This window comes from Eptesicus fuscus, chromosome 6 (genome assembly GCF_027574615.1).
Source record: "Eptesicus fuscus isolate TK198812 chromosome 6, DD_ASM_mEF_20220401, whole genome shotgun sequence".
Classification (NCBI taxonomy): domain Eukaryota; kingdom Metazoa; phylum Chordata; class Mammalia; order Chiroptera; family Vespertilionidae; genus Eptesicus; species Eptesicus fuscus.
Window position 1 is genome coordinate 16,265,899 of NC_072478.1, and position 11,133 is coordinate 16,277,031.

Sequence of the window (11,133 nt, forward strand, 5' to 3'; positions counted from 1 at the left end):
TGAGAACTGGGAAGGTGACCATGGCTTGATGGTGAGTGTCCAGGGAGTCAGGGTGTCAGTGCTGGGCCATGCTGGAGACTCTCACTCTGGACACTTTGCTGTGACCCACATGTTGCACTCTGCTCTTTCCTTAGAAACCCAAGGACTTTGACTTCACCCAGCAAAAGCTGACCGACAAGAACCTGGGGTTCCAGATGCTGCAGAAGATGGGCTGGAAGGAAGGCCACGGCCTGGGCTCCTGTGGGAAGGGCATCAGGGAGCCCGTTGGCATGTATGCATCAGGCACTGGGGGCTGGGGCGGGAGGTGAGGTGTTGTGCCTGTGCCTAGAAGAAGAGGCTTCCTTTGGAATTCTGGTCCTAAGTCCTTCCACCTGCAGCCCAATTCTTGGTTCCCCTCACGGTGAACATGGTTTAAAGTTGGCAGTTTTTTGGTGTGTGTGTGTGGGTGGGGAGGTTGTTTTATTTTTTGTTTTTAGCGAAGGGAGTCTGCAGATGAGATGAGAAGCAGACATTTCCATAGGCAATTGTTCACCCTGCTCCCTGCTGTGCTTGTGCAGATTTCTTAAATGGCTTCTTGGCCCCTGGCATTTGGCCACATTGTCATAAAAGCTGAGTGGTGATTCTAGGTAGTTACACCAAGAAGCACATTTCCTTTTCTGGAAACCCATATGCAACCCTGCCAGGGGCCAACCGTGTTAATTGGTTAAGTCCATTAACATCCAGGCATTTATTTCATTGATAACTAAGTTTGGCACCTGTGGGGCGGGCTTTCTGCTGTAATCCAGGCTCCTGAGCACCTGCACAGGTGAGTGCCCTGTTCCCGTGGGGATCACATCTGCACTTTCCCTCTCCTTTGCCGCCACATACTTCTGTCCATTCTGATTGTTCAAGCCATTTCCAGTCTCTTGGTGGCCAGGTCTGGGTACAGGTGTGGCTAACTCTCCATTTTGCTCCTTAGGGGTACGGCCTCCGAAGGGGAGGGGTTGGGCGCCGAAGGGCAGGAGCACAAGGAAGACACGTTTGACGTCTTCCGTCAGAGGATGATGCAGATGTACAGACACAAACGAGCCAACAAATAGGTAGGTGCATGAGCTGGAACGCTGGGCGTCCGGCCTAAGCTGGCGTTTTGATAGGCAGCGACGGTTCCTCCACAAAAGGTGGTGTTCCCCCCACTCCAAAACCAGCCCTCAAAAAAAAAACCTTTGAGGGAAACAAAAGGAGTCTTTGGATGCGGATGTCGTCCCCCCCTCTCACCTTCCAGGTTGGCTGAAGGAGTGAGTACCACACTCGCCAAGCACAGCTGCACGTGGCCTGCTTGCAGGGCCTCAGTTCAGGACTCCCAGGCTGCCACGGGAGCGGCCTTGTGTCCCACAAGTGTAAGGGTGACCTGGAAGCTGGCCGCAGAGGACCATTTCCCTCTCTGAGGGTCTTCAAATCCTTTTCCTTCTGAAGGGTCTTGGCCCTATGAATATCCTCATCTTTCTCCTCTCTCTTTAGTTTCCCTCCCCACTCATAATGTCCAACTCAGTTTTGAACAAAATTGTTCTCTCCTCAAATAGATGAAAACCATTGGTGAGAAAGATAAGCCTTGAAGCAACAATTATTCTAAAAACGCCACCTCTGCCCCGGATCCACCCTGGAGCCAGAGCCCAAGTCAGTTCGGTGTGTACATGAAAAACAAATGTCTCTGCAGTTTCTGATGCAGAGGTTCTGCTGGCTTTTCTTTCTCTTAAAGAAAAAAGAATGCACCACTTCCAGTCTGCTTTTGCCTTTCCTCTTCTTCCAACTGCTTTGGGCAGCAGGTCCGCTCCGAGTCTCTCCTGGTTCCCACAGAAGGTGGTGCTGCCCGGGCACGTTGCTCTCCGGAGTGTTCTGTTAGCAAACTTGATGCTGAAATGATTACCATTGTGTCTTCTTATTGTTTCCAGAACTTAAACGGGAAGCAATCTGTACTCTGGCACCACAGCCTGTCGGTGGAGCACTGAAGCTCTGAACAAGTGGAGATACTTGATTCCATGAATGTGTTATTTATGGAGTCTCATCTCTTAAATGCATCCCAAGAGACTTAACAAAATTTAGCAACGGTATAATACAGCTGTATTCAGTGGGGAGTAGTCACGACACTGATGAAACTTTCCCCAAATTTTTAATTCTCTTTAGAATCCACAAAGAAAGCTACAGTTTGTGTTTTCTTTTTAAACCACATATGAGGTTTCCTACAAAGGGGTGGGGATAAACTCTTCCAGACTCTTCATTTTTTGCATGTGTGCAGTGGAAATAATTGTTTGGTCAGGGCCCTTTTACAGAACAGGGAGGATCCTCTAGGGGTGGGCTCCACAGCTGTTTGCTCTTTCGAGGTGTATGGCTGCCACCCCTTCCAGCTTCTCCCTGTGCTTTGCAACTACATGTTAAATTCTCAGGCTGTGATCATCTCAGCGCTTCTTCCTAAAACAGCAGTGTTGAAGTTTTAAATATGTACTAAAATCTAGATAACTTGGTCATTCTGATGGTACATGCTTGAGGAACACAGCAGTGAGTTACCTTGTCAGCTGCTTGTGTTGGCTGCCAAGAAACCCTTGCATTCTCAGAGCACAGACCTCCCAATTATAGTCCTGCTTCTGTGGTTCTGTCTTATCTATGTCTGTCCTGCCGCTCACCATGGCATCTCGCCTGCCTGGTACCAACTCTCTACATGTCAGGTATAGCCCCCAGATCTCTGCCTGCTTCTGGTCACTTCTATTGCTTTGGCATCCAGCACATCTTTATGGCCATGGCAATGCTGGCGGTCCTTCAGCAGAGGTGAACCAGCCTGCAAGGGTGGTGTGTTTTGGGAGAAGCACACTGTGGAAGTTCATCTTCTACTCCTCTCTTTCCCAGTCCTTCCGTCAGCCTTCCATGTTGGCTGTGGGTTGGGCCACAAGATGGAATTCTGAGAACAGGGCCTTGGTCACAAAGTACCTGTTGACCTGAGTGAGACGGGCATCCCCCAGCACATTTCTTTCTCTTGGAGCGTAGCTCTGAACGTCATATTCGCTCTGGCCTAGTGTGTTCATTCTTGGCTTTCTCCACTTTTATTCACAAGTAAAATGCTTTAGGAATTCCCAGGATGTGAGCCTTGTCCCCACAACCTCCTGCCACTCCTCCTCCTGGGGACATGAACCTTTGGCAAGTATTAAAGGAAACACCTACTTCTTGAGCCTGCAAAGTCTTCTGAGCACTTAAGTGACATTTCTCCTGTGGAGTCAACATTGAGGCGTCGCAGGTGCCAGGGTGGAGCATGGTGGAGTGTCCTCTGCCAGCTGCTGGCCGGGGACCAGTGCGTGCTGGCCCTCTGTGCAATCTTGCTCTCTCAGCAAAGGATGCTCTGCAGGGAACTTGTGAGTGCGTGTGCGGGTGTGTGGCCTTGTCCAAGTCACAGCGTCTTTTCTGTCGTTCTAGTTCCAGGGTCTCTCCCGTGAGGACAACAGGCATCCGGAAAGTGCTAACTCGCCACTTTGGGTGCTTACTGTCTGGCTTGTTTCCATCACTGGAAATCAAATAGAGAATCTTAGTGGTTTTGGTCCTTGGTAAAACCTAGAAGACGTGTGTGATGTTACAAAATGCAAGTTTTGTTTTTGTTTTTAATCTAAGAAGTTGTGAATGTTAATCACTTAGCAGTTGCAATAAATGTAGAGGAACCCGATCTTCCATGGTCTCCATTGGTGTATTTATAAAATCAGGCCATTGGGGTATATGGTAGATGTGGTGCCCACATGGAACCAGATCATAAACACCCTGCCTCAGGGCATGTCCTCTGCCTGCCAGGGTGGGAGCCTGGTCAGTGACTGGGAAAGCCCCGAAGGTGCTGATACGAGGGCAGGCAGTGGTCAGGACCCAGTACATCGGGGAGCAGGCAGACTCTCTTGGGGGAGGGGGGGAGTGCTAGGAACAGAAACCTACCTTTAAGAAGGTGTTGTGACTTGGGAGCCCTGTCTTAGCTGCCCCAACTGCCCTCCACCTCCACCCCCCGCAAGGCCTTGCCGACTCCCAGGTTGGGGTTCCAGCTGCCAGAGATAGACCAAGGTGCAGCTAGACCACCCCCTGACCAAGAAGCCAGCCTGTGGGTGTCTTCAAAGCTCCCTGCTGTTCCTCTGTGCTGTCAGCCTGTGTCTGATTCCTCTACCAGCTACCCCTGTCCCTTCAGGTTGGGGGAGAGGGCAAAGTTCACAGCAGGTGGCTGAACACATGGGCCTGCAGGGGCTTCCACCTGAGCATGGCACAGGCGGAAGGCAGGCTTCGGACGTACCCAGGGCACCAGGGAAGTGGGGAATGGTTGGGGAGGGGATCTGTCAGCAAATCAAATGGGGACAGATGAGACAAGGCTCCTTAGGAAGCTGATGTGGGGCCCCTGAGTCTTCCTTCTCCCCACTGTGTCTTGGAGGACACTCAGGAGTGGTGAGGGCCCATTTGACAATGATGGGAGCTGCTGTCAGCCCAGAACCTCCCAGACATTTGCCTTCATCTTCACCAGAGCCTGGGAAGTGGGTGTGTGATATGGGCCTTAGTGCCATGGCCTGAGAAAGTCACCCAAAACCTACAACCCCACCCACTCTGGGAAGACTGGAGGTGGGGGATGAGCAGCAATCAGAATTGCTCTCCAGTAGCCCCCCGGCTCCCTTTTCACCAGCAGACTGGTGATCACTTAGACGAGGACATAGGGTATGGGGGTCTCCAGCCTGGGAGATGGCCCAGGCTTTGACCTCAGGCTGGTCATTCCACCTCAGGCCTCACTTTCCCCTCTGCCATCTGGGAAGGATTTCTTTCCGTTCAGAAGGTACCATTTTCTCTGCTACCCTGTAATTTAAGGCTAACTGGGACCTAAGTATCCCACTCCTCTCCCTTCTCCCCACCTTGGCCTCCAGGAAGCCTCCTGAATGCCCCAGGGCACTGTGAGGAGCAGAGCATGCTGCTGGAGAGGCTCTAATATTTAGTTTTGTTTTGGGGTGGGTTTTTTGTTTTGTTTTTTGCCGTTGTCACATTTTTATTGGGGGCCACAGGGGAGGGGCCTGTCAGTGGAGATGCTCTCAGTCACTCCAACTTGGGCCCTAGGGGTCCTGGGGATGGCTGGGGGTGTCAGGCATGTTTCCATCATCTCCAACTAGCACTGGGTAGTTGTAGGGTGTATCCTGATTGATGATGGCCTCGTGCTTGGTGTAGGGGTTGAAGGGGGCAGAAAAATACCAAGGCCTCCAATGGTGAAGAACTCAACCAGCACCAGCTCCTTGGCCCAGGTGTTCTTGAGGAAAGCAGCAAGTCTCCCGGCCATCTTGGTCTTGGTGGCCTCCAATCTTCAGTTTTAAAGCAGGCCTTTGTTGCCCTGGCCAGGTAGCTCAGTTGGTTAGAGCGTCCTGATACGTCAAGGTTGGAGGTTTAATCCCATGTCAGGGCACATACAAGAACCAATGAGCCCTAGGCAGTTTGGCTCAGTGGGAAGAGCGTCAGCCTGCGGACTGAAGGGCCCCAGGTTCCATTCCAGTCAAGGGCACATGCCTGGGTTGCAGGCTCAATCCCCAGTGTGGGGCGTGCCGGAGGCAGCCAATAAAAGATTCTCTCATCATTGATGTTTCTATCCCTCTCTCCTCCCTTCCTCTCTGAAATCAATAAAAATATATTTTTAAAAAAAAAGAATCAATAAGACATCCATAATACTGTCAACAATAAAATTTTTAGAAATTACATATGTAATATATAATAATAAAAGCATAATATGCTAATTAGACAAGATGACCTAACGACCTTCCGGATGAAGCCGGGGCTGTGATGGCCGAGGCAGCCACTGCGGCTGTGAGGGCCAAGCCCCTTGCATGAATTTCATGCATCAGGCCTCTAGTTAGAAATAAACATTTTTAAAATAAAAAACAGAACCAATGAATGCATGGATAGATGAAGTAACAAACTGATGTTTCTCTCTAAAATCAATAAAGAAAAAAAACAGGTGTCTTTTTGTATGTGTGTGCATATGTACATGCATGTGTATAATACATGCATGATCAAGCAATGCCAGTACTTTTTTTTTTTTTTTTTTGTAAAAGCCAAAAAAAAAAAAAACTCAGCCCTAGCCAGGTAGCTCAGTCGGTGGGCAGCTCATCCCTATGCACCACAGTTGCGAGCTCTATGCCTGATCAGGGCACATGGAAGTGTCAGCTAGTGGGTGCGTGGATGGGTGGAACAATAGGTTGATGTTTCTCTCTCTCCCTCTCTCTAAAAAAAATAAAATTTTAAAAAAGAAAAAAACACCCAGATATATGCAGAATGAAAGAGGTTTCCCATTCTCACATATCAAGAAAACTAAATAGAAAAATTAATTGTTTAAATAATGACACATCATGCATGCTGCCTAGAGACTCGCTTCCTCACATGACGGGAGGTCTCAGCAGTCTTTCCATGTGAGTAAATGTTCAAGTGCTATTTGTGAATAAATAACTGGCCAGAATCCAAAGGTACAGTTATGGCTTCTGTTTACCCGGCCTGCAGCACCCAGGTCTCAGGTCCCTACATGTAGATTATCAGCAGGCACATTTCAGATATGACCTTAAAGATGCAAACTACACTGCACATGCTACTCTTGCTTTTTTTTTTTTACTTAAAAATTTCCCCTCAAAAAATTGTTTTGCCATGGACTCCTTTATCTAACAAATGTTCTAAAGGATTGGTCCCTATACCCTACAGCACTGTAAATAAAGCCCTAGAAGTGTCATTTCTGGGGCCAAAGGGCTCTCCCTCCCCAGCATGCCTGTGCAGTCCAACTTGGGAGCAGGGGGTAGGAGGATTGACCCTGTCAAAGCTCCCGTTTTTCCCATCTGTGCCTGCCTGGGACATGATGGGAGCCATAGCCCCCAAGAAGCACGCTACCGCAAACCACGGCCAGGGGTGGAATTTTCACTGTTTACCTCACACATTTCTGTGTGGTTTGACATCTTTGCTTCTATGATTTTAGAATGACAAAATATTGTGGATGATAAACTCAGCCTTGGGTTTGCTTTCAAAGGAGATGACAGGTGTCAACTTCAGAGCCTATAGCACAGACTATAAACTGACATCTTCTGATAGTCAATAGCCTCTCTGTACATTAATCCTTGAATCCAGCAGAAGCCAGCCCATTTCCCAGTGGAGAAACTGAGGCCCAAGCCAGTCTGACTCCACACCTGTACTCTCAAGGATCTCCCATTGGTCTCATCTGGTTTTGAAGCACGTGCACACGTGCAGCACATGCTTGTGTACATACAGTTATGCATGCACATACATTCACGCACATACACAAACGTGTATGCACAGGCTCAAAGACACAGATATGGATACACAAACTTGTACATACACACTTGCAGACACAAAGATACGTGTATGCTCATGTATGCTCAAGGATGTACACAGACACCTACGCATGCACACATGTGTGCACATATACAGGCACATACTCAAAGATACATGTGTGCACGTGTAGGCTTGAAGACACATGCACACAGACATGCATACAAATATGTGCACACACAGATGTGCACACGTGCACCTGCTGGCTCAAAGACATACATGCACGCATGTAGACATGCATGCACATGCACACACGTCATTCCTATTTCCCACCAACCCCATGCTCATAGCCCTGGGAACTGACTCTCAAGAATTGCTGCTCCATGATGAATCTGGCACCAACCACTTCCCTCAGGCCCCAGGAGGGGGACCTCACAAGTTGGCCCTTCCTCTGCTTGATTTTTCTCCAGAGGTTTCCCAGGTTGTCTTGGGAGCACAGTCTCCCAGTTCCTGGAATTCCTGGTCCAGGAGTGAGGTTCCACTTGGAGATTTCAGCATTTACGTTTTGATAACTTGCTTTTGCCCAGAGAAAGCTCAGAGCAAAACAGAATTTGAGGGTTTGAATCCTCAGCCTTTACATGTCCTCACTGTGCTGTGTGACCTAGAGCAAGTGATCCACCTCTGTAAGCCTCAGTTTCCTCACTTGTAAAATGGGAGAATAGTAGTACTGCTACCAGGATTCTGGGACTCAGTACCAGCACTCCATGAAGCTCACAAATGTCAGATGTTCCATTTCCACCATTCTGTGTCACCGGGAAGCTGTCATTGAGGTTTTCTATCAGCCCAATTGTCTTCCTAAAAATAAAGTTCTCAAGTCCTTACCTAAACCCCATGACACGATAGAAGGGCCGCCATGGATGACCTTGCAAATTCATTTCGCCGCTTAGAGCCTCAATTTTCTTATTTGTAGCATGTGGATGTTCTTGTCCAGAGTATCAGCTGAGAAGAGTGTATGTGAAAGGAATTCAGAGGAAAGCCATGCAGCGAAACAATAAATGCCCAAGTAGCAACCCCTCGCTGACAAGAGCCCAGAGAAATGTCAGAATTGCTAACACCTGTGCTTGCTGGCGTCCATGAGGATCACCCCAGCCTTTTAGTTTCTCACTGATGTAAAACTCACATAACAAAATTCGCCTTTTTTTTTTTTTAATCCCCACCCGAGGATCCTTTTTCCATTGCTTTTCAGAGAGTGGAAGGAGGAAGAGAGAGAGAGAGAGAGAGAGAAACATACCCACATATCGACTAGTTGCCTCCCACACAAGCCCTGACTGGGGGCAGGGAGCAAAACTGCAACCCAGATACATGCCCTTGACCAGGAATCGAACCTGAGACCTTCGGTGTGAGGGCAGACGCTCCAACCACTGAGCACACTATCCAGGGCAAATTCCCCATTTTTTAAAGTGAACAATTCAGTGGCGTTTAACACATTCACAATGTTGTACAACCAGCACCTCTACCTAGTTCCAGAACATTCCATCACCCAAAAAAGAGACTTCGCTCCCATAAGCAGTCACTTCCCATCCTCCCTCCCCAGCCCCTGACAAACACTACTCCCCTTTCTGTCTCTATGGATTGGCCTGTTCTGGACATTTCATATAAATGGGATCAGACAACATGTGGTCTTTTGTGTCTGGCTTCTTTTACTTGGCATGTTGTTCCGAGGTTCATCATGTTGTAGCATGTTTCAGTGCTTCGGTCCTTCTTATGGCTGAGTAATATTCCACTGGGCTGGTGCCCCTCTGCTCCATGAGACAAACCACGGGGGTCAACCCAGGGTGTGAGTCCTGATGTCCACAGATGTGTCAGGAGCCTTGCTTGCTGGTGAATCCCGGGACAAAGCAAATAGAGGGAAAGAAGGGAAAATTTGAGGGGACTTGGGATGTGAACTATGATGGAGCTTTGGAAAAAGGAGTTTGATCCTGGAGGATAAAGGCAAAGTAGGGTGTGATTTTTATAGAAATGTTGTAAAAGGTAGACAGATGCCCATATACAGGGCTTTCAGCTGTATTTGAGCAGAGAGAAGGCAGGTCTACTCCAAAATGTCCGCCCTGGGACGGGGGGTGCTGTTCCTGCTCCTCCCCAGCCTTGTGCCTCATCACCCAAAGACAGCTCGCCAGTGCCGTTTAAACAGAAAATCCATTGAAGAATATTCAAGGGAAGTAAAAATGACGAAGCACATGCTGGCGGCAATTGTCGGTCTTTGTTTCAGAGACAGCTGTGGTCTCAGGGAAAAAAAAGAAAAAGAAAAAAAGCACCAGATTTGAATGGAGACTCTCTTCCCATTACTTCCTCCCAGGACCCGGTTCACAGGCTGCCATGAGTCCCTCCAGTGTCTCCCTGACAGTTTCTCAGAAGCCTCCATCCATCTATCTGTTGGTTCCCTCATTCAGTCACTGGGTGACCCTCCCTGAGAGGGGAAAGGGTCAGCCCTGAGCACACCAAGATGCTGTTCCCCAGAAGGAGCAGGAACAGACCCAAAATCAAGTCTTCACCCCTGAGCTATACACACCTTGCTTTTGAGCAAGACATTCAGCCCTTCAAACACCTCCTGCTTCACATCACCATCAGTCAGGCCTGGGGAGCACCTCTGGACCTGCCACTGAGTTCCACTCCTGCCCTCTCCCCTTCTCTCTGTAAAATGGACCTTAGGAAGAGAGCAACTTGCACTCAGCAAACAGTTCAAGGTCACACTGGTTCTATAAAAAGCAAGATCCACATTAAAAGTGCAAAGAAGGAACTTTTCTGAGTGACAATGGGGTCCACGTTGAGAGAGGTGTCAGGCCCAGGAGTCAGGAGGTACAGTGGGTACCAGGCGCTTAGGAACAGCTGGGGGCACAGCAGAGATAGACCACGTGGCTATGGGCCCAGCGCGGGGAGACCAGCCTCTGAAGGCTGCATTCATCTTCCCAGGAAAGACACAATTCTCTTTCCCCTCAGCCCCCCCACCCCCCGCACCCCCTCTTCCGCCCTAGTTTCTTGTTTACCCATTCAGGGTCATGATTTATTTTCAGATGAGGACGTTGGCCTCCTCACTCTCTGTGGCAACCCGCCAGAGCCATGTGCCGGCCACACGGGGAGAAGAGAGGCCAGAACAAACCCAGCCTAAATGAGAGAAAGCAGGTCCTTGGGGAAGGTTCCCAGTCAGGTCTCGCCTTTGACCTTCTGTTATCCTCATGGGCATCAACTAGGCGTGCAGGTGGCCCAAATCCTCCGATGTCTCCATCCTCCTGAAGAACAAAGAGACTGACATGCCGTTATAACACTGTCACTGGTGGACATGGACAACGTCATTCGGGAGTTGGCCTGGGTGAGCCAGGTGTGGTTCAGGGTGGGCTTCGAAGGGTCCAAAAGTAAACACTCCTTCAGGTCATGCAGACAAATGAGTATGCATTCATTTTCATTTTTAAATTATGTTTATTTTATTGTTTATTAGATTTTATAAAGTTGAGTTCACTATCAGTTCCCAACTTCAATTTGGAAAACTCCTATTCTCTCTCTCTAAAGGCAATGAATATGTCCTGGGGCGAGGATTAAAAAAAAAAAGAAGAAGAAGAATGACAAATGATACAGGCTGTCCTGGCTAGTATGGCTCAGTTGGGTGAGCATTGTCCCATGCACCAAAAGATTGAGGTTAGGCGACCCTGCTAGTGGTTCTCAACCTGTGGGTCGCGACCCACAGGTTGAGAACCGCTGCTATAGAGCCTAAGACCATCAGAAAACACAGATATTTACATTACGATTCATTAACAGTAGCAAAATTACAGTTATGAAGTAGCAACGAAAATA

The 11,133-nt window shown here is 48.7% G+C and overlaps 1 protein-coding gene across 5 annotated transcripts in view; it reads left to right on the top strand.

Moving 5' to 3' along the window:
• SUGP2 (SURP and G-patch domain containing 2) overlaps window positions 1-10,657 on the top strand; it is a 36,194-nt gene extending 25,537 nt beyond the window's left edge. Inside the window, exons 9-12 of one of the 5 annotated variants that reach the window (XM_054717248.1) lie at window positions 135-271; window positions 959-1,079; window positions 1,560-1,662; window positions 1,929-3,682. In XM_054717248.1, coding sequence (XP_054573223.1) covers window positions 135-271; window positions 959-1,079 — 258 coding nt within the window. In that variant the 3' untranslated portion in view covers window positions 1,560-1,662; window positions 1,929-3,682. Of the gene's footprint in view, window positions 1-134; window positions 272-958; window positions 1,080-1,559; window positions 1,900-1,928; window positions 3,683-10,358 lie in introns of those variants that run through there. The other 4 variants (XM_054717251.1, XM_054717249.1, XM_028132432.2 and 1 more) reach the window with 4 other exon arrangements.
• The last annotated feature ends 476 nt before the right edge of the window (window positions 10,658-11,133 follow it).